General features: G+C 39.2%; 1 protein-coding gene and 1 pseudogene across 1 annotated transcript in view; one reads left to right on the top strand and one right to left on the bottom strand.

The window, feature by feature from the left end:
- The window catches only part of ANKRD55 (ankyrin repeat domain 55), a 131363-nt gene that overhangs the window by 22311 nt on the left and 82810 nt on the right, over positions 1 to 26242 (top strand). The window contains exon 3 of the mRNA XM_017548687.2: positions 22250 to 22372. Coding sequence (XP_017404176.1) covers positions 22250 to 22372 — 123 coding nt within the window. The remainder of the gene's footprint in view (positions 1 to 22249; positions 22373 to 26242) is intronic.
- Positions 4575 to 12008, bottom strand: LOC108317977 (annotated as a pseudogene).

Genomic DNA, 26242 nt, shown 5'->3' with positions numbered 1-26242 from the left:
TGATTCACTCTGGTTCTCCACAGATGCTAGCTAGACACACAGAATATCAATCATGAAAGGTAACTTAGAGATCAGCCTCCTACTCAATACAGGTGTCTCCTCAAGAACGCTGCCAAGATGGGTTTGGTCAGAACCTGCTTAAACATGGATAGTAATGAGCAGTGCACTAGCTTACGAGGTAATTGCTTCTATATCCGAACAGCTCTAGTCATTCAAACATCTTATTAATTGCAACTTCTACCCACCAGAACCAGTTCTTCCCTGTGGATCTACAGAAAACAAGTCTAGGCTGGGCGCAGTGGCTCACACCTGTAATCCTAGCACTTTGGGAGGCTGAGGCGGGTGGATCACTTGAGGTCAGGAGTTAAAAACCAGCCTGGCCAATATGGTGAAACCCCATCTCTACTAAAAATACAAAAATCAGCTGGGCATGGTGGCAGGTGCCTGTAATCCCAGCTACTCAGGAGGCTGAGGCAGGAGAATTGCTTGGACCCGGGAAGCAGAGGTTGCGGTGAGCCAAGACTGCACCACTCTACTCCAGCCTGGGCAACATAGCGAGACTGTCTCAAAAGAACAAAAGGAAAAAGAAAAGAAAACAAGTCTAAACTCTCTTTCAGCTTTTTCAAAATTGAAAACAGCTATCATGTTCAACTGAACATGAACATTCCACTCTGCTCTAGACTAAACAAACCAACCCCTCAGCTCCAGAGTTGCCAGTTAAAATGGGAAAATGCCTGACTCCAACGCCTGGCATTCCTGGAAAGTGAGAGGTAGGTGGAGTCATGTATTTGATTCAGAAGAAAGTAAGGAAGATTGGAGGAAGGATGATTGTATAACAACACTTAACTTACTTTTCAATTTCCAAAAGACACCAAGGCTAGCACAATCCTTCATAAAATTAAAGATTTCTACCTGTCTGTATCAGTCCATTCTGATGCTACAAAAGAAAAAAACCCCTGCCCGAGACTGGGTAATTGATAAAGGAAAGAGGTTTAATTGACTCACAGTTCTGCAGGGCTGGGGAGGCCTCAGGAAACTTAGAATCATGGCAGAAAAAGAAGCAAATGTGTCCTTCTTCACGTGACAACAGGAAGGAGAAGTGCCAAGCAAAGGGGGAAAAGCCCCTTATAAAACCATCAGATCTTGTGAGAACTCACTATCATGAGAACAGCAGCATGGGGGAACCACCCCCATGATCTAATCACTTCCCATGAGGTCCCTCTGCCCATATGTGGGGATTACAATTCGTGTTACAATTCAAGATGAGATTTGGGTGAGGACACAGAGCCAGCCCATATCACTTCCTATTACCAAAGTACTTCTTGATATAATACATTAACATCAAAAAGTTTCCACAAAATCCCAGTGGGTGAGAAAAACCCATCTGAGTAGAACATGTATACTAAATTGATCAGTAAATATGTATATTGCCCCCATTCTAAAGGCCCCATACGTAAAATATTGAGATCTTTTTAAGAACTAGTATTATTAAAATAAAGATCCATTCTATAAGAGTGCATTCTAAAGAGGCGTCTTTACTGAATTTCAACACAGACACGTTCCTTAAAACAGAAAATTCCATTCCCCAGGTCCTCTTCGTGCAGGAGAGAAGCTGAACATGCAATGACATTCACAGCTCAGAAAACCTCCCCCGTCCCACCCCGCCCAAGAGCACAGAGATGCTAACATTCAAAGAAATGTAACATGTGTTGCGTCACAAATTTGGTTATGAAGAAAGGTCTGACTGCAGCCAGATATTTACCTTCGAGATAATATTGTTGCAAGACTTCCTCCCCACAGAATGAAATCTCTGCTTTTCTACTCCCACAATATGAAGGTTGCTTTGAATATTTGTTCTCTCAGCTGGTACATGCGGAAAGCTTGGAGCTATTTTTCCCTCTAAAATGTTAGAAACTCTCTTCTTCTCATATGACTGACACTTTCTAAAACGCTTTTATCATCTCAAGCAATAAACCCTGAGGGACTGGAGAAGACATGAGAGATGGTAAAAATGTTTCTGCTCACAAAATCACTACAGCCTCCTGTGCAAGGGAAAGGGTCTCATTTAAGGTCAAGAAGACAGAAATGCCTATTTATATCAAAGTAGTAATTTGGATAATAACAACAGACACACTTTGTTTTTTTTCTTAACTTTTGATTTTACGTTCAGGGGTATATGTGCAGGATGTGCACGTTACACAGGTAAACGTGTGCCATGGTTGTTTGCTGCACTGATCATCCCATCAGCTAAATATTAAGCCCAGCATCAATTAGCTATTCTTCCTGATGCTCTCCCTCTCCCCAGCCCACCCCCTCTGACAGGCTCCAGTGTGTGTTGTTCCCCACCATGTGTCCATGTGTTCTCATCATTCAGCTCCCACTTATAAATGAGAACATGTGGTGTTTGGTTTTTTGTTTCTGCATTAGTTTGCTGAGGATAATGACTTCCAACTCCATCCATGTCCCTGCAGAGGACATGATCTCGCTCTTTTTATGGCTGCGTAGTATTCCACAGTGCATATGTATCACATTTTCTTTATCCAGTCTATCACTGATGGGCATTTAGGTTGAGTCCATGTTTTTGCCAATAGTGAATAGTGCTGCTATTGTGATACGCATGCATGTATCTTTATAATAAAGTGGTTTATATTCCCTGGGGTACATATCTACTAATGGGATTGCTGGGTCAAATGGTATTTCTGCCTCTTGGTCTTTGCGAAATTGCCTCACAACACATTTTGAATACTTACTGTGGGTCAGGCACTCCTTTAAGCTCTTTATGTGATTTAATTCGTTTAGCTCTCAGAACAGCCCTAGGAGGGAGGCAGTATTCTTATCCACTTGACAAGTGAAGGCAGAGATAGAGATGTTAAGCAATTCACCTAAGGTCAAATAGCTATCAGGTAAGTGGCAGTGCCAGAATCAAACTCTAGAGGTGAGGCCCCAGAGCCTGTGCTCTTACCATTTTTCTTTTCTTTTTCCTTTCTTTTTTTTTTTGAGACAGAGTCTTCCTCTTGAAGTGCAGTGGCCACCACACCCAGCTAATTTTTTGTATTTTAGTAGAGACGGGTTTCACCATGGCCAGGATGGTCTGGATATCCTGACGTCATGATCCACCTGCCTCGGCCTCCCAAAGTGCTGGGATTACAGGCATGAGCTGCCGCGCCCGGCCCCATTTTTCTATATGTATTCTTTGCGTTCCTTAATATATTTGATGAAAGTCACATGAGACTAATTTTGTTCCAATGCCTACCAGCTGTATCAATGACCTTAAACTTGTTTTTGCATGACCAAAGAGTTCCAGATTGACTTAGGGCCCGGTGAAGGTCCACAGAGACTTCTCATTACCAGTGGGTGGCAATGTTGTTCCATGGAGCCATCACGGTGCAGTGTAAGGCCTGGCATGTTCCTTAGAGGTGGAAAGGCTGGCCACTTTGTAGCTAGGTCGTTCTGGGTACCCCAAAGCATTTCTCCAAAGAATGCAATTTCTCCAAAGCATTCGGGATGATCCTGCAGGAGCAGAGAGGGAATTAGGAGAACACCCAGGAAACTGTTCATTTAAGTGATTCTGCCCCTGTCCTGCCAGATTACCTCCAGTATGTCTCAATCATAAATTAGACATTTGTCTTCCCACTAGGGCATGTCTTTCTTAGGGGCAGAAACAATACAGCCTTTGTAACTACAATTTTACTAGCCTATGGTAGATGAGTAAATGCATGAATGAATAAATTTCAGTTCCTCAGAGGCAATCAATTCTATTTCAAGGAACAGTCTAAGATCTGCAGGGTCCTCTGTAGTTGTCCAAAATGAATTCAGACATCATCGGTGACTCTAGGGTGTGTTTAGTCACCCCAGAATCCTCAGAATAGAATAAACCAAAGAAAGCCTCCCCAAATTACTCTGGTCTGAATTCCTGAAATTGCAGTACCCAATGTGCCCTTCCACTGACCTGGCCCTTCTGCAAAAGGATAGCAGTTTAGGGAGAACAAGTGTCAAGCTGATTCTGGGTAATTTCAATAAAATGGGCCCAGTAACTGATGGAGTCAAGGGCTTTCCCAAAGAGCTCCATAATAACCCAAGGACAGAGTCACCATGTGAAGCTCTAAAAAAGGAGCCTTTTGTAAAACCTGAGATACTCTAAGGAAGGTCCTCAAATCCAAAACATTTTTAACAGCCTATTACATGTCTGACATACCAGTATTAATGCTAAGCCCTTGACATTAGATAATTTGTGATACATCCAGAACTCAGGTTTTGTGACCATGAAAAATGAAGGAAAGAAATGATTTCAAGGCTGTCTGTCCTTCCAATTTTTAGGTAAAAATTAATAAAAATTAAAATACATACCTATTTAAAAAAAAAAAAAAAAAAAAACCTACTAGAGTATTTGTTGTTAAAATGCACATGCTGAATGAAGAGACCCCCCAAGCAGACTTTGTGTGAGCAACATGCCTATTTATTCAGCTGGGTGCAGGCAGGCTGAGTCTGAAAAGAGAGTCAGCGGAGGGCAGTGGGATCAGAGTTGGTTTTATAGGTTTGGGGTAGGCAGTGGAAAGTTATAGAAGTTACAGTGTAGGGTGGTTTTTGCAAGCTGGGAGGGGGTCAGAGGGTCTGGAGTCACAAGGTTGACCAAGGTCGGTTACAAAGTCCATTGCCTTATCAATTGAGACAGGAATAAGGAACAACAGAAGAATGTCTCAAGTTAATTAGGCATCGCAGGGGTTGATCATTCTTCCTCTTTTCATGGTCTTGCAGTTACTTCAGATTTTCTAATTCTGGGAGGCCGTCCAGAGGTGAATGTGTGGGTCACGGGGGTTGCCATGGTATTCATGGTGCCGTCAGTCAGCCTAAAAGATCTTATATTTATAAAGGTCAGAATTAGCAAAATACATATTTTTTCTTTTTTAGGACTTCATCAAATAGCAAGGACTTGTTTTCTTAGTTATAGACGTGCTAGGCTCTGGTACCCCCTTAGTATTAGTATATTAAAGCTAGTAAGCCTGACTTCTCTCCTACCATGTAAGAAAAAAACTTGTTTATTTTGATGGGTATAAAAGAACATAAATTCATTATTATAAAAAATTTGTAAAAATATAGAAAGTTCTGAAGAATATCCAAGAAACTATCTCTATTGACTTTTTGATGCATGTTCTTCCAGGCCATTACAGACTTTTACACATTTTATATGTATACATATACAATTAAAACACAGTTGCAGAGATGAGGTCTGGCTGTGTGGCTCAGGCCGATCTCCAATTACCGGTCTCAAGTGATCCTTTCACCTCGGCCTCTTAAAGTAAAAGGATTATAGGCATGAGCCACCATACCAGGCCACACCTAAGTTTTGTTGTTGTTTTTTTAACTTTGACCATGGCAATTTATTTTATGCATTATTTAAATCCGCTGTTTAAAAATGTTCAAAAGGCACTTTAAGAAACATTTTAAAATACATTTTTCAGACTTAATGATGATCACTTAAAATAGGCAAGTCACTAGACATTTTTAAACCATTCATAACACCATTACCTTACATAATTTTTAAAACACAAACACAAACATTCACTATGTAGTACAACGCACTGCTCAGCAGTAAGATTAGTTTCTCTCTAATAATATACTTTATGTAGATTATTAATTTGCAGGGTCCTGCAAAGTTATTAAAACTTAACTAATGTAACCTGAAAACTGCAGAGGTAAGGGAGTTGAAATAGAACATACCTATAAAACTTTAGAGTTGGTTTCTCTAAAGAGAATTTGCAAAATCCCTTATTCCTGCCTGTGTTAAAATTTTTATTTCAACTCTTATATATAAGCATATTGTTTTAAGTCAGCAGAGGTAACATAAACATTTAGCATAAAATCTACCACAGGTTGTCTCCTAGATTGCTTACTATATTTCTGTCAGGCCTAATAAAGTAGAAAAATAGGCTGGGTGGGGTATCTCACACCTGTAATCCCAGCACTTTGGGACACCAAGGCAGGTGGATTACCTGAGGTCAGGAGGTCAAGACCAGCCTTGCCAACATGGTGAAACCCTGTCTTTACTAAAAATATAAAAAATTAGCTGGGCGTGGTGGCAGGTGCCTATAATCCCAGCTATTTGGGAGGCTGAGGCAGGAGAATCGCTTGAACCCAGTAGGCAGAGGTTCAGTGAGCGGAGGCAGCACCACCGTACTCCAGCCTGGGTGGCAGAGCGAGACTCCCTCTCAATAAAGAAAGAAAGAAAGAAAGAAAAGAAAAACAAAGCAAATGAGTTTCGTTTTTTTGTTTGTTTATTTTTGAGAAAAGGATGAGTAGAAGAATCCAAATAACTTTACTTCTTTTAATAACTGTAGATGTAGAATTAATTTAAAATTATAGACTTTTAAGTAGGGCAAGTATCTTGAGAGCCAGCAGGCATTATTCTTAGAAAGACTTTTACTTTCAATCTCATAGGGAAACCTAGTTAGTAGGCTTAAAATTATCAATCAAGTAATAAAAATTCTAATCATTATTAATAGCCAAATTAACCCTTTGAAGGCAGCATTTAAGAGTAACTAGAAAATGGAAGTTAGTAATGAAGCAAATAAAGTAGGGCAATAAATACAAAGCAGAAACTGCCAAAGAATAATAGTCTAATGAACTGAAAACTTAAATGGTGAATAAAATGCTAGATATAATTAATCAATCAAGGGATTCTTTCAAGTACAATGGTGCATCAACCTGGTAATAACTATAGTTTGACAGTCTTGAAGTGAAAAATTAATACTCAAGAAAACAATTGTGAAAACAACCAGTTAGCAAATTTAATGCTCAAATTCAATTCCTTATTCAAAAAATATTAAAAGCTGATCAGTGATTTATTTTCATACCTCATTACAGTAAGAAAAACTCTGAAATTTATGATATTTGAAAACAAACTGGGACAAAAAAATCTGCCTTATCTATGAACTTTCCACTAGAAAATACAACCATACCATTATTAGAGATCATAAGACATCAAAAGCCCTATGTTCTGAAACCATACAAAAATGATTTATCCAAATGAAAAAGATCTTAATTTAAAAGATAGTGAACATCATCATCAAGAAATGGGATTTTATGTGCTCTATTAAATACTTTGAGAATTATTTTTTTTTTGCTTTATTCAGTCACACAAAACAATGAATTAGCAGAAAAGTGCTCTGTATGTAATAAAATAGCATTTACTACTTCAGTTTAATTTTTTTTACTAACAATTGTGACCTTTTTGATGACACTTACTTTATGTATGATTTTAATAAATTATGTACTTATTAGTACTTAATGAACTCTTCCTGCTTCAATATAAAATTACTAACCTTGGAGAATTAAAGATTTTATTGTGGGCCCTGATATTAGTGACTTTAGAGAAGCTAAAAATTTGGCCAAAATGAATGATCCAATGACCCTTTATCTTTATTTTGTATTTAATATAGTGTTATCCTGGACTACACTGATTTAAAACATGGTTTTTGAAAGATGTCTAAGTAATGGGGCAGCAATCCTCCATGTGTTTCAAACACTATTTGCATCAAAATCATGTAGGTTGTTGGGCAGTCATTCTCAAACTAGGATGAGGAAGACACCTGCAGTGTTTGCCTAAACACAACTGCTAGTCCCTGCCCCTGCTCCTAGATTATCTGATTTAGTAGATCTGAGATAGGCCCCTGAGAGAGTTGCATTTCTAACAAGTTCCCAGGTGATGTTGATGCTGTTTGTTGGGACCACCCTTTTGATAATCATTGCCCAAGGGTATCTGGTAAGAATGGGGTCCCATGCTTAAATTAGAATTTCTTAGACTGGGGTCTTCACCTCTGCATTTTAACAACATCCTAGGCAAGTGTATGAACCACAGTTTAAGAATCACTATGACAATTTGGCCAGGTTAATTTGACTATTACTGGCCAATGTATCAGATGTCACATATCATATAAATAAAAATGGAAATAATACTAAATGACTAACCCCAAGCCTGATACGGTACAAATGAACACACAGGTTTGAATATAAATCCTACCTCTGTTACTTGCTAGCTTTGTGACAGTGACAAGGTTAGTTTAATTCTGTAAGCCTCAGTTTCCTTATCTGTAATATGGGAATAACACCCAAATTTTGAGGATTAACACTATTATACACAGATTAAGCACAGTACCTAGCATACAGTAGGTACTCGATAAATATTAGCTATTACTTATTAAGAAATGTGTGAAATATTTCCTTCAGTATCTGGTCAAAGCAAATTTTTCATTCACTTAAATGCAATATTTACACTCCAAGGTAATAGAATAATAATACAATCTTCTATTTATTGCTCCCTGTTCTGGGACAGACAGTGTTCTAAGAACCTTACATTTATTTCATCCTCATAAAAATCCTATGAGGGAGGTAGTATTACCATCCCTAATTTACAGATGAGGAAATTGAGACACAGATTAAGTAAAATTGCTCAAGTTTACAAAAACGGTAAGTGTTGGAGCAAGAATTTAAACCCAAAGAAGTCTGACTCGAGAGCCCAGGATGCATCACAACATTCATTTTCTATGAGCAAAGCTTAAGGTTTCTGGATATTTATAGTAAACCATCTATACTTCTAGTCAAACATATGCAAATTCATGTCCACACCATGGTGAAGAGTTGTTCAAAGCATAAAATGAATGCCTTGAAATTTTGGCCGATAATACTACCACGGTAATAGGTAAACACTAGTGCATGTTTTCACTATGTGGACAGAGTAATCTATGGTTAGCCAATGAAATAAACATCCTCTCAAATATACCATTCAAAGAGGTCATGATTTTGACATGTTTTGGCACAATAAATACAAATTATTTAGCTAGCCGGCACTGTGGCTCACGCCTATAATCCCAGCACTTTGGGAAGCTGAGGCAGATTTATCACCTGAGGTCAGGAGTTCAAGACCAGCCTGACCAACACTGGTGAAACTCCGTCTCTACTAAAAGTACAAAAATTGGCCAGGTGTCATGGCATGCGCCTGTAATCCCCACCTACTCGGGAGGCTGTGGCAGGAGAATCGTTTGAACCCAGGAGGCAGTGGTTGCAGTGAGCCAAGACTGAGCCACTGTACTCTAGCCTGGAGGACAGAGTGAGACTCTGTCTCTGAAAAAAATAAATTATTTAGCTAAACAGCAGAGTCAGTGTCATGACAGCCATGTAAAATTGGCATAATGATCAACATAAGGGAAATGTAAATCTTTTGTACGATTAAAAATAATCTCATAGAAAGCCTATAAAATATTCTGTTATGGTACACTCAGGATTGCTAAAGATAATAAGAATGAAAATTTTCTTCCCTTTCAGAAACTCTTTAAACAGAGAGTCACTAAAAATAGAATGAAACATTTGTGAATGTTTTTGATGACAGTCTTGAATAGATATTCTGCATTGTTAGAATTATCCATTGGCAAAACAATTATGTATCCCAAAATAGTAAGTCAGCATCAACCTTCAGACTGTTAGTTATAAATTAAGCATCTACTGTTTCAATATATAACATTTTTGTTTCAGCACTCTGTATTTTCTGTTTTTTGTTTGTTTGTTTGTTTGTTTGTTTGTTTTGAGACAGAGTCTCACTCCATCACTAGGCACCAGGCTAGAGTGCAGTGGTGTGACCTTGGCTCACTGCAACCTCCGCCTCCCAGGTTCAAGCAATTCTCCTGCCCCAGCATCCCTAGTAGCTGGGACTACAGGCACGCGCCACCACTCCCAGCTCATTTTTTTGTATTTTTAGTAGAGACGGGGTTTCACCATGTTGGCCAGGATGGTCTCGATCTCTTGACCTCGTGTTCTGCCTGCCTCGGCCTCCCAAAGTGCTGGGATTACAGGCATGAGCCACCATGCCTGGCCTCGGTTGTTTTAAATTAATTCTTGTCAAAATCTTGCATTCAAAATAATCTTGCCAGTATCACTAATAGCTACCTCAGATCCTTAAAATGAATTTTAAAACTGTGTTTTAAACAAGTTATGAAAGACACAAACAAGTTATCATCTCTCAACAGGATGAGAATGAGAGAAACGGTAACTCCGTAGTTAGAAAGAATTTAAAATAATCACTTTAAAACGTCACTTAGTAAGTGGCACTGATATAAGAAAAGCATCCTCAAACAGCATTAAATTTATTATTAGTTACCCATAATTAACAATGGGTAAATGTGGGAACAAGTATTATCAAATCCATGTTTGCAGAATGCTTTGAGTGAATTAATAGTGGAGAATGGCATTCAAGAAACAACAGAGATTCCGTAAAAAATTACTACTTAGAATCACGTATATGATATAGTCAAGGCCCATGATAATTTTAAAGTGTGGTTTTATTAATGCACTTCAGGATACGTGCCAGTCTTATTTTAGCTTCTTCTGGAAGAAATACTGCCAATTATAAATAATCACAACAAAACTTTCACTAGACAAAAACAATGTGTTTGGAGTAGGGTTGGATCGTTTATATCATACTGCAAATATAAACTCAATTCTTGAGCTGTATCAACAGCACTGAGCAACAATATTTCTTTCTAAACTTTTCTGTAAGGCAGATCTGTTTTTTACTAACATGGTGCAGTAGTACAGCCTTAGCAAATTTAATTGTTTTAGTATCTCAAAGACAATAATACAGATGGTCAAAAATAGGTAACAAAATCACTTTTCTAGTTCCTCTACCTGACCACCATTTTAAAAATATAAGTTCTCTATATATACGGATAGATAGATTTATATATTACTGTATCAAAACACATTTTAACAGACTTCACAGCTCATTTAAAGCTTCAGTTTATAGTTATCATGTGAAAGCTTTCCATATGGAATGTTCACTTAAAATTCTTTACTGGGGTTCCAGTGCTCTATATCAGAAATGCAGACGTCCTTCTTCAGTGCAATGCTAGACATTTTACCTTTGTTTATTCACGATTTTCTTTCAAGGGTTTCCTGACTTCACTTTTGTGTCTCCACTTTTGTTTGCTTGACGAATTTCCTTTGGTATATTTTCAGGTAAGGTAGCTTGATACCTGTATATATGGACAAAGATGATAAACGAGGTATTCTAATTCATACATAGTTGTAGAATCAATATGGTGAAAAGAAACTGCAGGATCAGAACAGCAACCAGGACCCTCAACAGGAGAATAATAGTTGTGATTCTAGTACCAACAGGTTCTAGGTAGATAACCTTCATTAAATGGTGTTTTGGCCAAAGGGATGAAAAGTTTTTTTTCCAGTGGTATCTCTGGAATCTCCTGCTTCTACATTTGTCATTTCCATGCATCTCCCCAGTGCTGTCTTCAATGGAGGAACTATGTGTACACTTGTCTGTTTTAAATGCATCAACAAATCTCTTCAAGGCTTCTTTGTTTAGCACATATCCTGCTCCTCCACTCATGTTGCCCTGCTTTACATAAGGGCTTAAATCTTCCCCCAAAGTAAATGGGTTATTCAGGGTCATATTTTGAAAGAAGCCATCTCAAATGGTCTAGTATGACATATGTGTCATCATCTGCTTTCAAAAACCAATCCGCATCTTCTAAATAATATTCATGAACATACTGAGAAGCTTCAATTGTTTTCCCGTATAGTTGATCTCTGCCTTCTTTGGTTTTCAGTCCCACAGCAGGGAAGTTTATTTTCTTCTGAACTAATAAACAACACTTTGTTGCAACACTGGACCCATGTAGCTTGGACATGTTTGGCCTTTTTCTCTAGGTTTTGAGGGCCTGTCATGACCCAGCAAAGAATTTTAACTTTCTGATAGAGGTTTTCAGCGATGTCTGTGTTTTCATCATTATGTTGGCTAGAATCTGCCTTGAAGTTCATTTGTCCTTCTATATGATTCTGTCTATTATCATCTGAATGCCTTGAATGAGGATCATTATGAAGAACATTAGGCTAGGTGTCACCCTGTTCTCCAACAAAATACTAAATAGCTGAGAACATAAAAGAAATCCTATTGCCGATCCACAGAGGAAGATTTAAAAATTCAGCCAGGATTTAGAGGCCATTTCCAGAAAGTGTATTTATATATATATATATATATATATATATATATGTGTGTGTGTATATATATATATATATATATATATACTGTAAGTTCTGGGGTACATGTGCAGATGGTGCAGGATTGTTACATAGGTATACACATGCCATTGTGGTTTACTGCATCCATCCCCCCATCATCTACATTAGGTATTTCTCCTAATGTTATCCCTCCCCAATCCGCCGATCCCCTGCTATCCCTCCCCTAGTTTGCCCACCCTTAACAGGCCCCGGTGTGTGATGTTCCCCTCCCTGTGTCCCTGTGTTCTCATTGTTCAACCACTTATGAGTGAGAACATGTGGTGTTTGGTTTTCTGTTCTTGTGTCAGTTTGCTGAGAATGATGGTTTCCAGATTCATCCATGTCCCTGCAAAGGACATGAACTCATTCTTTTTTATGGCTGCATAGTATTCCATGGTGTATATGTGCCACATTTTCTTTATCTAGTCTATCATTGATGGGCATTTGGGTTGGTTCCAAGTTTTTGCTATTGTAAACAGTGCCACAATAAACATACATGTGCATGTGTCTTTATATTAGAATAATTTATAGTTCTTTGGATATATACCCAGTAATGGGATTGCTGAGTCAAATGGTATTTCTATTTCTAGATCCTTGAGGAATCACCACACTGTCTTCCACAATGACTGAACAAATTTAGTCTCCCACCAACAATGTAAAATGTTCCTATTTCTCCACATCCTCTCCAGCATCTATTGTCTCCTGATTTTTTAATGATCGCCATTCTAACTGGTGTGAGATGGTATCACAATGTGGTTTTGCTTTGCATTTCTCTAATGACCAGTGATGATGAGCATTTTTTCATATGTTTGTTGGCTGCATAGATGTCTTTTTTTGAAAAGTATCTGTTCATATCCTTTGCCTCATTTTTGATGAGGTTATATGTTTTTTTCTTGTAAATTTGTCTAAGTTCTTTGTAGATTCTGGCTACTAGCCCTTTGTCAGATGGGTATCTTGGAAAAATTTTTTCCCATTCTGTTGGTTGCCAGCTCACTCTAATGATAGCCTCTTTTGCTATGCAGAAGCTCTTAAGTTTAATTAGATCCCATTTGTCTATTTTGGCTTTTGTTGCCATTGCTTTTAGTGTTTTAGTCATAGAGTCCTTGCCTATGCCTATGTTCTGAATGGTATTGCCTATGTTTTCTTCTAGAGTTTTTATGATGTTAGGTCTTATGTTTAAATCTTGAATCCATCTGGAGTTAATTTTTGTATAAGGTGTAAGGAAGGGGTCCAGTTTCTGCTTTTCTGCACACGGCTAGCCAGTTTTCCCAACACCATTTATTAAACAGGGAATCCTTTCCCCATTGCTTGTTTTGGACAGATTTGTCAAAGATCAGATGGTTGTAGATGTGTTGTGTTACTTCTGAGGCCTCTGTTCTGTTCCATTGGTCTATATCTCTGTTTTGTTTACCAGTACCATGCTGTTTTAATTACTGTAGCCTTGTAGTATACTTTGAAGTCAGGTAGTGTGATGTCACCAGCTTTGTTTTTTTGTTTTTTTGTTTTGCTTAGGATTCTCTTGGCTATGCAGGCTCTCTTTTGATTCCATATGAAGTTTAAGGGGGTTTCTTCCAGTTCTGTGAAGAAGGTCAATGGTAGCTTGATGGGGATAGCACTGAATCTATAAATTACTTTGGGCAGTATGGCCATTTTCACTATATTGATTCTTCCTAACAATGAGCATGGAATGTTTCTCCATCTGTTTGTGTCCTCTCTTATTTCCTTGAAGAGTGGTTTGTAGTTCTCCTTGAAGAGGTCCTTCATATCCCTTGTTAGGTGTATTTCTAGGTATTTTATTCTCTTTGTAGCAATTGTGAATGGGAGTTCACTCATTTTTTGGCTCTCTGTTTGTTATTGGTGTATAGGAATGCTTGTGATTTTTGCACATTGATTTTGTATCCTGAGACTTTGCTAAAGTTGTTTATCATCTTAAGGAGATTTTAGGCTGAGATGATGGGATCGTCTAAATATACAATCATGTCATCTACAAATAGAGACAATTTGATTTCCTCTTTTCCTAACTGAATACCCTTTATTTCTTTTACTTGCCTGATTGCTCTGGCCAGAACTTCTAATACTGTTGAATAGGAATGGTGAGAGAGGGCACCCTTGTCTTTTTTTTTTTTTTCCGACCTGCCCCCCCCCCAACCCCGGCACCCTTTTCTTGTGCCAGTTTTCAAAGGGAATGCTTCCAGTTTTCGCCCATTCAGTATTTCTGACATCAGCCGAGGCTCCCTCTCGCGCCTTCTGGGGGGCGGAAAGGGAGACAAGATGAGGACCAGCGACTTTTGCTTCTCTGGGCAGCCGCAGATGTGGCTCCTGGCTGCTAACCAAGGCTACCCACTGCGCCCAGATCATTTCCTGGCAGCAGCAGCCCACACCTAAGTTTTAAATAAAATGTAATCTACAGGGCTTCACATGTTTCTTCCTTTTTCTTCACATTTCTTCCATTTTCTACTCTCAGAGTCTCTCACCCTGTGTGTATTCTGGTATCTCTCTTTATGTACCCATACATAAGTCTGTTTAGCTTTCAAGCAGTTAGAGAGGCAAGACCATTCAGAACACGCTCCTCATATAGGCAGTGTGGAAAGGAAGAAAGATGATGAATAGTTGAGAGAGATAGAGATAGGAAGGAGACAAGGAAGGATTTAGGTGTTGTGTGTTTATGTAGATCTTTCAGAAATCTTAATAAGTGGGTTTCTGATCTTCAGTAGAAAAAAAACGTGCCTGCCCTCATTTTCGATTCAATTAGGACCATCAGTCATCCTTATCTTTGTACTTGTTATTTCTACATCATGCTTCCCCATTTCTACAGAAATTCTCTGTACAGTTTCCAAGCTTGCTCCCAATTATTTTCACTGACTGCAATTTAGATTGGCTGTTTCCAAACAACCTCTAGGGAAGCTCCTTCATTTCCTAATTCGTCATTGCGCTATGGTTTAGTGTCATATCACAGGGCCAGAGGAATTCTGAAGTACATGCTGTTCTGCCTCACACGTTTTCCTTTGCCCCCTACCCTGTGGCTCACTCTGTGTCTAAATTCCTTCTAAACAGGCCTGGTGGCCATCTAGCCAAGAGAGGTCATCTTCAGTGACAGGAAGCTCACTACCTCTTGAGGTGGCCCAGACCATTTTTATAAGCGCTAATCACAGTTAAAATACCTGTCTCTCTCACTTTTGCCCACTGTTATTTCTAACCACTGAAGTCTCGCAGAGCAATTTAACCGTAAAATTGTTTGCATAAAACCCCTTCAAAAAATAATTATATTTATAATAGTATGAGAAAGAACAAAATACTTAAGAATAACTAGAGGTGAAAGACTGGTACACTGAAAACTAGAAAGCATTGCTGAAGGAAATTAAAGAAGACACCAGTAAATGGAAAGACATCTTGTGTTTCATGAATTAGAAAACCTAATATTATTAATATGTCAATACTACCCAAAGCAATCTACAGAGTCCATAGAATCTCTGTCAAAACCCCAATGATATTTTCTGCAGAAATACAAAATCATCCTAATATTCATATTGAATTTCAAGAGACCCCAATATAGCCAAAGCAATCTTTAAAAAGAACAGCTGGAGGTTTCATACTTCCTGATTTCAAAACTTAATACAAAGCTACAGTAATGAAAACAGTATGGTACTGACATACAGGCAGACATATAGATCAGTGGAATAGAACTGAAAGTCCAGAAATAATCCCACACATCTATGGTCAACTGATTTTTGACAAGAGTGCCAAGACCATTTAACAGGGAAAGAATAGTTGCTATGACTTGAATGTTCCCACTGAAAGTCATGTTGAAATGTAATTGCCATTGTAAGAGTATTAAAAGGTGGAGCTTTTCAGAGATGATTGGCCTATGAGGACTCTGCTCTCATGAATTGATTAGTATTGTTATTTTAGGAGTGGGTTAGATATCTCTGGCATGGGTACCTGATAAAAACAATGAGTTTGGCCTGACTTCCTCTTCTGTCTCACATGCTCACTTCTGCATTTCACCCTTCTGCCATGAGATCATCCTCACCACATGTTGGCACCATGCCCTTGGACTTCCTAGCTTCAAGAACCATGAGCCAAATAAGTTTATTTATAAATTACCCAGTTTATAGTATTGTGTTATAACAGCAGAAAACAGAACTAAGACAATAGTATTTTCAATGAGTGATGCTTGAAAAACAGAATAGTCACATGGAAAAAATGTAATTGGATCCTTACTTTACACCACATATAAAGTTAACTGGAAATGGATCAAAGACCCAAACATAAGACCTAAAATTATAAAACTCTTAGAAGAAAGCATAGGGAAAAGATTCATGACATTGGATTTGGCAATAATTTCTTGTCTATGACATCAAATGCACAGACAACAAAAGAAAAAATAGACAAATTAAACTACATCAAAATTAAAAGCTTTGTCATCAAAGGACACTATCAACAGAATAAAAAAGCAACCCACAGAATTAGAGAAAATATTTGTGAACTATATACCTCATAAAGGTTTAATATTCAGAGTATATAAAGAACTTGTACAACCCAAAAACGAAAAGCCAAACTTAATTTAAAAACGGGCAAAGGATTTGAATAGACATTTCTTGAAAGATATGGTATAGCCAAAAAGCTCATGGAAAAATGCTCACTGTCACTAATATTAGAGAATTGCAAATCAAAACCACAATGTCATACCACTTCATCCTCATTCAGATGGCTATTTTTTAAAAAACCCAAACAATAAATAATAAGTGTTGGCAAGGATATGGGGGAATTGAAACTCTTGTGCACTTTGGTGAAAATATAAAATGGTGCAGCCGTTTGGAAGACAGTATGGTGGTTCCTTCAAAAATTAAAAATAGAATTATCACATAATCCAACAATTCCACTTCTGAGTATATACCCAAAAGAATTAAAAGCAGGAACTCAAAACTATTTGTAGACCCATGTTCACAGCAGCATTATTCACAATAGCCAAAAGATGGGAACAACCCAAGTGTCCACTGACACATAATGAATAAACAAAATGTGGTGCATACATACAATTAAATATTATTTAGCCTTAACAAGGAAGACAACTCGGATACATGCCACAACATGGAGGAACCTTGAGGACAGTATGCTAAATGAAATAAGTCAGTCACAAAAGGATAAATGTTATTGATTGCACATACATGAGGTGCCTGCAGTAGTCAAATTCATAGACAGAAAGTAGAATGGTGGTTTCCAGGGATTGCGGACAGGAAAGAATGGGGACTTACAGTTTAATGAGTACAGAGACTTGGAAGACAAAAAGATGGGTGGTAGTGATGTTTACACAGCAGTGTGAATGGACATAATGTTTTGAACTTTAAGTATACTTAAATGGTTAAAATTTCAAATTTCATGTCTCTTTTACCACAATTTTTTAATTAAAAAAAAGAAAAAAAACCTCTTGGCTGGGCGCAGTGGCTCACACCTGTAATCCCAGCACTTTGGGAAGCTGACGCGGGCAGACCACGAGGTTAGGAGTTCAAGAACATCCTGGCCAACACAGAGAAACCCTGTCTCTACTAAAAATACAAAAATTAGCTGGGCATGGTGGTGTGTGTAGCTGTGCCCGTAGTCCCAGCTACTCGGGAGGCTGAGGCAGAAGAATCACTTGAACCCAGGAGGCAGAGGTTGCAGCGAGCTGAGATTGCACCACTGCACTCCAGCCTGGGCGACAGAGCAAGACTCCATCTCAGAAAAAAAAAAAAAAAAAAATCTTTAAATCTCTGAAGGCTACTATCATGACCCCATGGAATAAACTTCAGAGTAGACACATCTATTTCCTTTAACTATTCTTCATGTGACATGATTAAAGTCCATTCATACCATTAGCCACTCACCTCTGAATGTTCTCCAGCCATTATAGCCCTGTTTAATTGAGGCCATAGACCTCAATATGACACTGACCAGTTAAGAATGGAAAAGACCTACCACTGCCCTCAATATGGCTACTAGATTTGGTAATTCAGCCAGACTTCCTACTAATTTATTACAATCTTGTTTATTTCTATAGAGCTAATTTTCCAACTAAAACGCCAAGTTCTTTTTTTAAAACGTTTTATCAGTCAGAACTTTTTCAGTGATTAAAAAGGAAATCCAAACAAATACACAAAATCTATATAAATTGACTTAACCTGGAGGTATCACATAACTTGACTTCAAATTATACTACAAGGCTATTGTAACCAAAATAGCACGATACCGGTATATAAACAGACACGAAGACCGATGGAACAGAATTGAGATTCCAGAAACAAATTCACACGTTTATAATCAACTCATTTTTAACAAAGGCGCCAAGAACATACACTGGGGAAAGAATAGTCTCTTGAATAAATGGTGCTTGAAAGACTAGATATCTATATGCAGAAGAATAAAATTAGACCCCTATCTCTCACCATATACAAAAGTCAAATCAAAATAGATTAAATATTTAAATGTAAGACATGAAACTACTGGAAGAAAACATTGGAGAAATGCTTCAGGACATTGAGCCAGGCTAAGATTTCTTCTTTTGGGGGGGTGCAGGGGAAGGCATGGGGGCAGAGAAAAGCTCTCCACCTTTCTCTGGTAAGAGAAAGAGGTCACCAGGTAAGGTGTCGCCAGGTGGCTTCCAGGTTCATGAGTGGTAGAACAAAGCAACCGTATTGTTCTCAACAACCCCAGTCAACGTATCAAATGTATCATTGCTTTTCCTGGGCTCTAACTGGGTCACATCCCTGAATCAGTCTCCATGGCCAGGCTATTGCTAGTGCTGAGTGTCTTAGTTCTAAGCCACATGTTCTGCCCCTGACCAGGGATGTAGTCAATTCCACTGAATCAGCCTGTGAGCTAGATGAGGAGAGGAAGTAGTCGCTAGAGAATAATCAGGTTAGTCTTATCAACAGGGAGAGGGGGTGTTGAGTGCAAAAACTACAGACTCAATTAATTCAACTAGATATTTTGTGGACTAAGATATGTTACTCTACCTTTAGCCCGATTAAACACCAACTCGTTAGACTTCTGGCAAGATATTTTGGGGATCATAATTCTATCAGGCAATGCATTTATTGTTTTTCTCAGCTGTATGTAGTTGACAGCGTGATGAATGTGCCTTGCATATTGTATTGCACTCAGTGATGAATGGATTGGAAATACATTTATATCTGTTATATAAGCACATTACATAATATATAAACAGGCTGTTAAACACAGAGCCCCTCAGCCCACTAGCAAAATCTTCCTTCTGAAGTGACACCACCAGCATCTTTGGACGTGGTCACACAGCTGGATACCAGCCCCATCCTTGTCCTATTTCTGGGCCCTATTTCTTGTGCTAGATACATTGTGAGACATCTTAACAATATGTGTAGCATCCTGGGAAGGTTCCTAATGGAGGCTTAATGTTCTGTGCAATGTATGGACTCTTCATCTAGTCATCATCAACAGGAGACTTTTTGCTCCACATTTCCCAGATTTCTTATGCTTTTAAACACACCAAAAAAAAATTTTTTTTTAAGTAGCAGTAGTCATAGCAAAGTATATACACTATTATATCCCAGGCTTTGCTCTAAAAGCACATAGAATTAAGTATTAACTCATTTTTTTCCTTACAACAAACTTATAAGAGAGGTAGTTGTCATAATTATCATCATTATTATCTTCATTTTAAAGACAAAGAAACTGGTCAGGTGCAGTGGTTCACACCTATAAATCCCAGGACTTTGGGAGGCCAAGGTGGGAGGATCATTAGAGACCAGCCTGGGCAACATGGCGAAACCCATGTCTATGAAAAATACAAAAATTAGCTGGGCACTGTGGTGCATGTCTGTAGTCCCAGCCACTCAGGAGGCTGAAATGGGAGGATCACTTGAGCCTGGGAGGTTGAGGCTGTAATGAGCCAAGATCACACCACTGCACTCCAGCTTGAGTAACACAGTGAGACCCTGTCTCAAAATAAATAAATAAACAAACACACACATGGAAACTAAGACCTGGAGAGGGAGCCGGCCCAATCCACATAGCTGGTCAATGCAAGCTGGGACTGCTGCTGAGGTTGCCTGGCTCCATAGTCCTTGCGCTCATCACAGGAGTGGCATTTGACCTTGACACCTGTCCTCTCCCACTTCTGGTCCCCAGGCAAACGTGCAAGTGAGTCTGCCTCAAACAAACAAACTAATGGAAACAACAAAACGCTACCTGGGTAAGAAAACAGTTTGTTGTCATAAGTGAATCATTTCCAATAACAAGTTCCCTTGGGGACAGACAGGTCAACTGGCTAAGAGTCATTTATGACTTCCCAAAAATACTGGGACAGAGACACCAAGCCAAAGGGTTAGGACCACCGCCAACTAAAGATCAATTAGAACTGAAAACTAAAAGGTATCTTTAACATAACGCCCACATTAGCAGAAAAACACAACTTGAGAAAGCTTTTCTTACACACGTATTTCTTCCCTGAACAATGGCTATGCTGATGCTTGAGGGGCAATGGGGACAGGCATGGGAGGAATTGTGTAAGTAAACTGGTCATGCACAGCCTCCCTCTGGAGGTCTCCTCTTCACGAGCAGGACTCCCTCCCAGTCCTCCCTGTGTTCCACTTAACCCATAGATCTTCTTTTTTTTTTTTTGAGACAGAGTTTCCCTCTTGTTACCCAGGCAAGAGTGCAATGGCGTGATTTCGGCTCAGTGCAACCTCTTCCTCCCGGATTCAAGCAATTCTCCTGCCTCAGCCTCCCCAGTAGCTGGGATTACAGGCATGTGCCACCACATCCAGCTAATTTTTTGTATTTTTAGTAGAGATGAGGTTTCACCACATTGGCCAGGCTGGTATTTAACTCCTGGCCTCAAGCGATCCTTCCACCTTGGCCTCCCAAAGTGCTGGGATTACAGGAGTGAGCCACTGTGCCCGGCCCCACTTGACCCATAGTTCTGTTGTCACCTTTTTTATTTTTTTAAGGCAAGGTCTCACTCTGTCGTTTAGGCTGGAGTACAGTGGCACAATCATAGCTTACTGCTTGAACTCTGGGGCTCAAGCGATCCTCCTGCCTCAGCCTCCTGAGTACCTAGGACTACAGATACCCACCACCGTGCCTATCTAATTTTTAAAATTTTTGTACAGAGAGGGTCTCACTGTGTTGCCCAGGTTGATCTTGAACTCCTGGACTCAAGCCATCCTCTCACCTCAGCCTCCCAAAGTGGTGAGATTATAGATGTGAGCCATCATGCCTGGCCTAATGTTGCCTTTAACCATACTATTAGTTGGCTCAATCGTGCACAAAGGCAAAATGCAGGTGGCTACCAAATGCAAAGGAGTTGTCTACAGTTCTGTTTCTTCTGGGAATTCCATCTCATGAAATCCCAGGTGGTTGAAATGAAAAGACTTTCATGAAGGGACAACTTGCAGAGATGAAGCAGGGCTGAAAGAATGAACTAGGGATGCTGAATCTCCACAGACTAACGTCAATGGGAAGCCGTTTCCATCCTTACAGCTAAGGAGGATGGGAGGGGACAGTGTTAGGGAGCCCAGTAGAGACTGGCTCTGCAGAGAAAGAGCCTCCTGGTGGGAGAAAGGTGGCTCCTACCAAACACGGCACTAGGGGAGGGCAGGAAGAAATGCCCCATCTCTCTCTTCTCCCCATCAGGTTCCTGCTGGTGCCTCCCATGGGCAAGCGAGAGGGTGAGGGATCCTGGGTGGGGCAGTCGGCAAGGGTCAGCCCTCAGGGTACAGAAAATGGCGGTAAAGGTTGCTGAGTACATCTGGAGAACAGAGAGGGGAGAGCACAATGTCTCTTTCAAAGGTGGTAAACTGAGTCATTGAGGAAAACAGGAACATGTTTCAGATCAAAAAGGGCAATGCAGAACCAAGATGAGGGCCTCACTTTCCCTTCTGGGCTCACTGATTTCGAGAAGCCTGAATGCCTGGAAAGAATCAGAAAATCTCAAATGACGTCCAATCCCTCGGGTTTCTTTCCAATACATGGCGATGTTACAAATGGCACGCAGTGATCCGCCCTTCTTCAGAAGTGGTGAGAGAGTGTGTGGCCAGGATGACTCAGTCTTCCGCCTGGATTCACTTGAGAAGTTTTACTGAATCACTTGTGTGGGTAACGACTTGGGTATTGTTATTCTTTCAGTGAACTGGCTCCACACACTCACTTTGTGTCTGTTTGATGCATGAAGGTGACTCATCTGAGGAAGTTGATCTGACCATGGTTTACCAGGCAGCCTCTAACGGAGATGTCAATGCTCTGACTGCAGTCATTCGGGAAGACCCTTCTATCCTAGAATGCTGTGACAGCGAAGGTGAGATATGTGTGCATTTGGAATCCAGAATGTTCTGCTCTATTTTTTTAGAGATGGCTTTCAGACATGAGCAATGTTAATAAATGTATATCTGACCAGCCATTTTGATACTGTGGCTATGTGCAGATATCTTGGTATTTCTTTAAATAAGGGGGTAGATGCAAAGTTTCAGATTCTTTTTCATTGCTTCTGATAAAGAAGTCATCAGTTTGAGTTTGTTTTCAATATCTTTGTATGAATGACCGAAATAGATAGGTCAAGTAGTTAGGAAATGGTACGGAAAGAGCAGGCTACTTTTGGTAGCAATGGATGTTGAGAAAATGTGACTGTAAAAGGCAGAGAGCAAGGATTTCTGCTCCTGGGAAGATGGAGTAGGTGCATTTCTTTCCTATTCTTTCTGTTAAATACAACTGAAAACCCTGGACATTCTGCATAAACATAAAGACTCTGGAAGATGGAGAGAAAATGACCGACTGGCTGAGAACTTCTGACCCAAGGAATGACATGGCGGTAAGTTCCCAGGGTTTTCTTTTGGCTTGACTATCCCAGAACTGATGCTGAAGAAGCTAGCAACCCAGAAATGTCAAGAGGCACAGAACAAAAAAAATACAAGAAGAAGAAAAGCTTTCTCTCTCTGGAAAAATGACCAGGAAAGGAACGGCCTAGAAACACAGAAAATTTTTTAGACAATAAGCTCCTACTCCAACCAAACACCACAAAAAGACATGGGGCCCTAGCCCCACTCATTCTAGCAAAGACTAAGTAGGAAACCTGGATTTCTAATGGCACCTTGCAATAATGAGGTGGAATCCCTTTATTTCCCCTTTATAGCAGTGTCCATGGAAGTCAGCTAAAATAGAAGGTTTAAGTAAGATTAGAAATCTCTAATATAATACCCCAAATGTCCAAGTTTCAACAGAAAATTACGTGTCATAACAAGAAACAGGAAGAGTCCAACTGAATGAAAAAATAATTGGCCAGGCATGATGGCTCATGCCTGTAATCTCCGCACTTTGGGAGGCCAAGGCAGGTGGATTATCTGAGGTTAGGAGTTCGAGACCAGCCTGACCAACATGGAAAAACCCCGTCTCTACTAAAAACACAAAATTAGCCAGGCATGGTGGCACATGCCTGTAATCCCAGCTACTCAGGAGGCTGAGGCAGGAGAATCACTTGAACCTGGGAGGCAGAGGTTGCAGTGAGTCGAGATTATGCCATTGCACTCCAGCCTGGGCAACAAGAGTGAAACTCCATCTTAAAAAAAAAAAAATCAACAGATGCCAATGAAAGAGATGTTAGAATTATCTAACAAAGATTTTCAATTATCTAACCGTAACAAAAATGCTTCAATGAGCAATTGAAAACATGCTTAAAACTAAAGAAAAAAAGTCTAAGCAAAGAAATAAAAGAAAGAAGAGAAAACCAAATGAGAGTTTTTAAAAATAAAAAATACAATCATCACAATGTTAAAACTTGGTAAATAAGCTCAGCAGCAGAATGAAGATGCAGAGGAAAGAAATGAATGAATTTGAAAATAGAACAATAAGAAATAGCCAATAAGAAATAGATAATCTGAAGAGCCCTATAATTAGAAAATTGACTTCATAATTTTAACCCCCTCCAAAAATATATCTTCAGGAATGGATTATTTCACCAGAGATTTGTGATCCTCCCAGCTCAGTCTCCCAAAGTGCTAAGATTACAGATATATATGAGCCACCACACCTGTCAGATTTCTACACACTTTTTTTAAATAATATTTTTTATTTTACTTTAAGTTCTGGGGTACAAGTGCAGATCTTGCAGGATTGTTACATAGGTATATACATGTCATGGTGGTTTGCTGCCTCCATCCCCCCTGTCACCTACAAACTTTTAAAGGATAGCCAACATTGATCCCACATGATCTCTTCCAAAAAAGAGAAGATAAGAAAACATGTCTCAGTTATGTTTATGAGCTAGTATTACTTTGCTATCAAAACCAGTCAAAGATGATGTAAAAAATAATAATAATAAGCCTATAGACCAGTAGTCTTCATGAATGTAGATTAAAAATACTTAGCCAAATATTAGCAAATAGGATTCAGTAATATACAAAAATAGGCCAGACATGGTGGCTCAGGCCTATAATCCCAGCACTTTGGGAGGCTAAGGCAGGTGAATTGCTTGAGGTCAGGAGTTTGAGACCAGCCTGGCCAACACAATGAAACTCTGTCTCTACTAAAAATACAAAACTTAGCTGGGTGTGGTGGTGCACGCCTATAATCCTAGCCACTGGGGAGGCTGAGGCACAAGAATTGCTTGAACCTGGGAGGCAGAGGTTGCAGTGTCCTGAGATTGCCCCACTGTACTCCAGCCTGGAAAAAAGAATCATACACCACGACCAAGTAGTGTTTGCTTTAGGGATGATAGGGATGTAAGACTGCTTAAATATTTGAAAGTCAATGTAATCCACCAAATTAACCAACTAAGGCAGAAAAATCACATGTTCATATCACTTCATACAAAAAAGCATTAGACAAAACAACACATATTAATAATAAAAATCTCAGAAAAATAAGAATAAAGGAGAGCTTCTTAAATATAATGAAGAGTATCTACAACGACAACAAAAACCCTAGAGCTAAGATTTTACTTAATGGTGAAAGTCTGAGTACTTTGCCCCTAAGACCTGGAACAAAGTATGAATGTCCATCTCACCACTCCAATTCAGTATAGTGTAATAAGAGTGCAAAAGGGCAAGAAAAGGAAATAAAAAGTATACACCTTTTGTTCTTCTTCTTTTACTTTTTCTTTTTTTTTTTTTTGGCAGTCTCACTGTGTCACCCAGGCTGGAGTGCAGTGGCACGATCTTGGCTCACTACAACCTCTGCCTCCCAAGTTCAAGCAATTCTGTCTTAGACTCCCAAGTAACTGGGAATACATGCGCTCACCACTGCACCCGGCGAATTTTTGTATTTTTAGTACAGGTGGGGTTCTGCCACGTTGCCCAGGCTGTTCTTGAGCTCCTGACCTCTCAGGTGATCTGCCTGCCTCGGCATCCCAAAGTGTTGGGATTATGGGCGTGAGCCACTGCGCCTGGCCAAAAGCATAAATCTTGAAAAGGAAAAAAATAAAACTGCTACTTTTTGCACAATTTGATTGTCTTCAGAGCAAATCCTAAGGAATCTACCAACATATATCTACAACTAAGTGAGTTCAGCAAGTTCACGGGATAAAAGATCAATATAGAAACATAAGTTGTATTTCTGCTTACTAACAATGAATATGCAGACATCAAAATTTTAAACTATAATACCATTTAAAATCACTCAATAAAAAGAAACATTAAGGTATAAATATAATAAAATACGTGCACAACTTATATGTTGAAACTATAAAGTGCTAGTTAAATAAAAGATCTTAATAAATGGAAAGGCATACCATGTTTGCGGACTAGAAGGCTCAACACAGTAAACACACGGTGCCCTTCGGATTTCTCTACTGGTTAACGCAAATTCCGAAAAGAGATATCTTGGCATGGAATGGAGACCACAATTTCTACCAAACCCTAGCAAGATTTTTTTGTGTATATAGACAGATTAGTTAAAATGTATATAGAAATACAAAGGAACCAGGATAGTTAAAACAATTTTGAAAAGTTATAAAGTGGAAGGAATCAGTATCCCCAGTTTCAATACTTATTATACAGTTACATGCTATAGTTTGAATGTGTTCCCCCAAATTTTGTGTGTTGTAAACCTGGTCCCCAGTGCAGTAGCATTGAGAGGTGGAAACTTTAGGAGGTTGTTGGGATTAATCCACTTATGGGCCATTGTGGAAGTGGGTTAGTAATCATGGGAGTGGGTCTGTTATAAAAGCTAGTTTGGT

Source organism: Cebus imitator, unplaced genomic scaffold (genome assembly GCF_001604975.1).
Source record: "Cebus imitator isolate Cc_AM_T3 unplaced genomic scaffold, Cebus_imitator-1.0 Scaffold213, whole genome shotgun sequence".
In the NCBI taxonomy this organism is placed as follows: domain Eukaryota; kingdom Metazoa; phylum Chordata; class Mammalia; order Primates; family Cebidae; genus Cebus; species Cebus imitator.
This window is presented reverse-complemented; position numbering and strand designations above follow the sequence as displayed.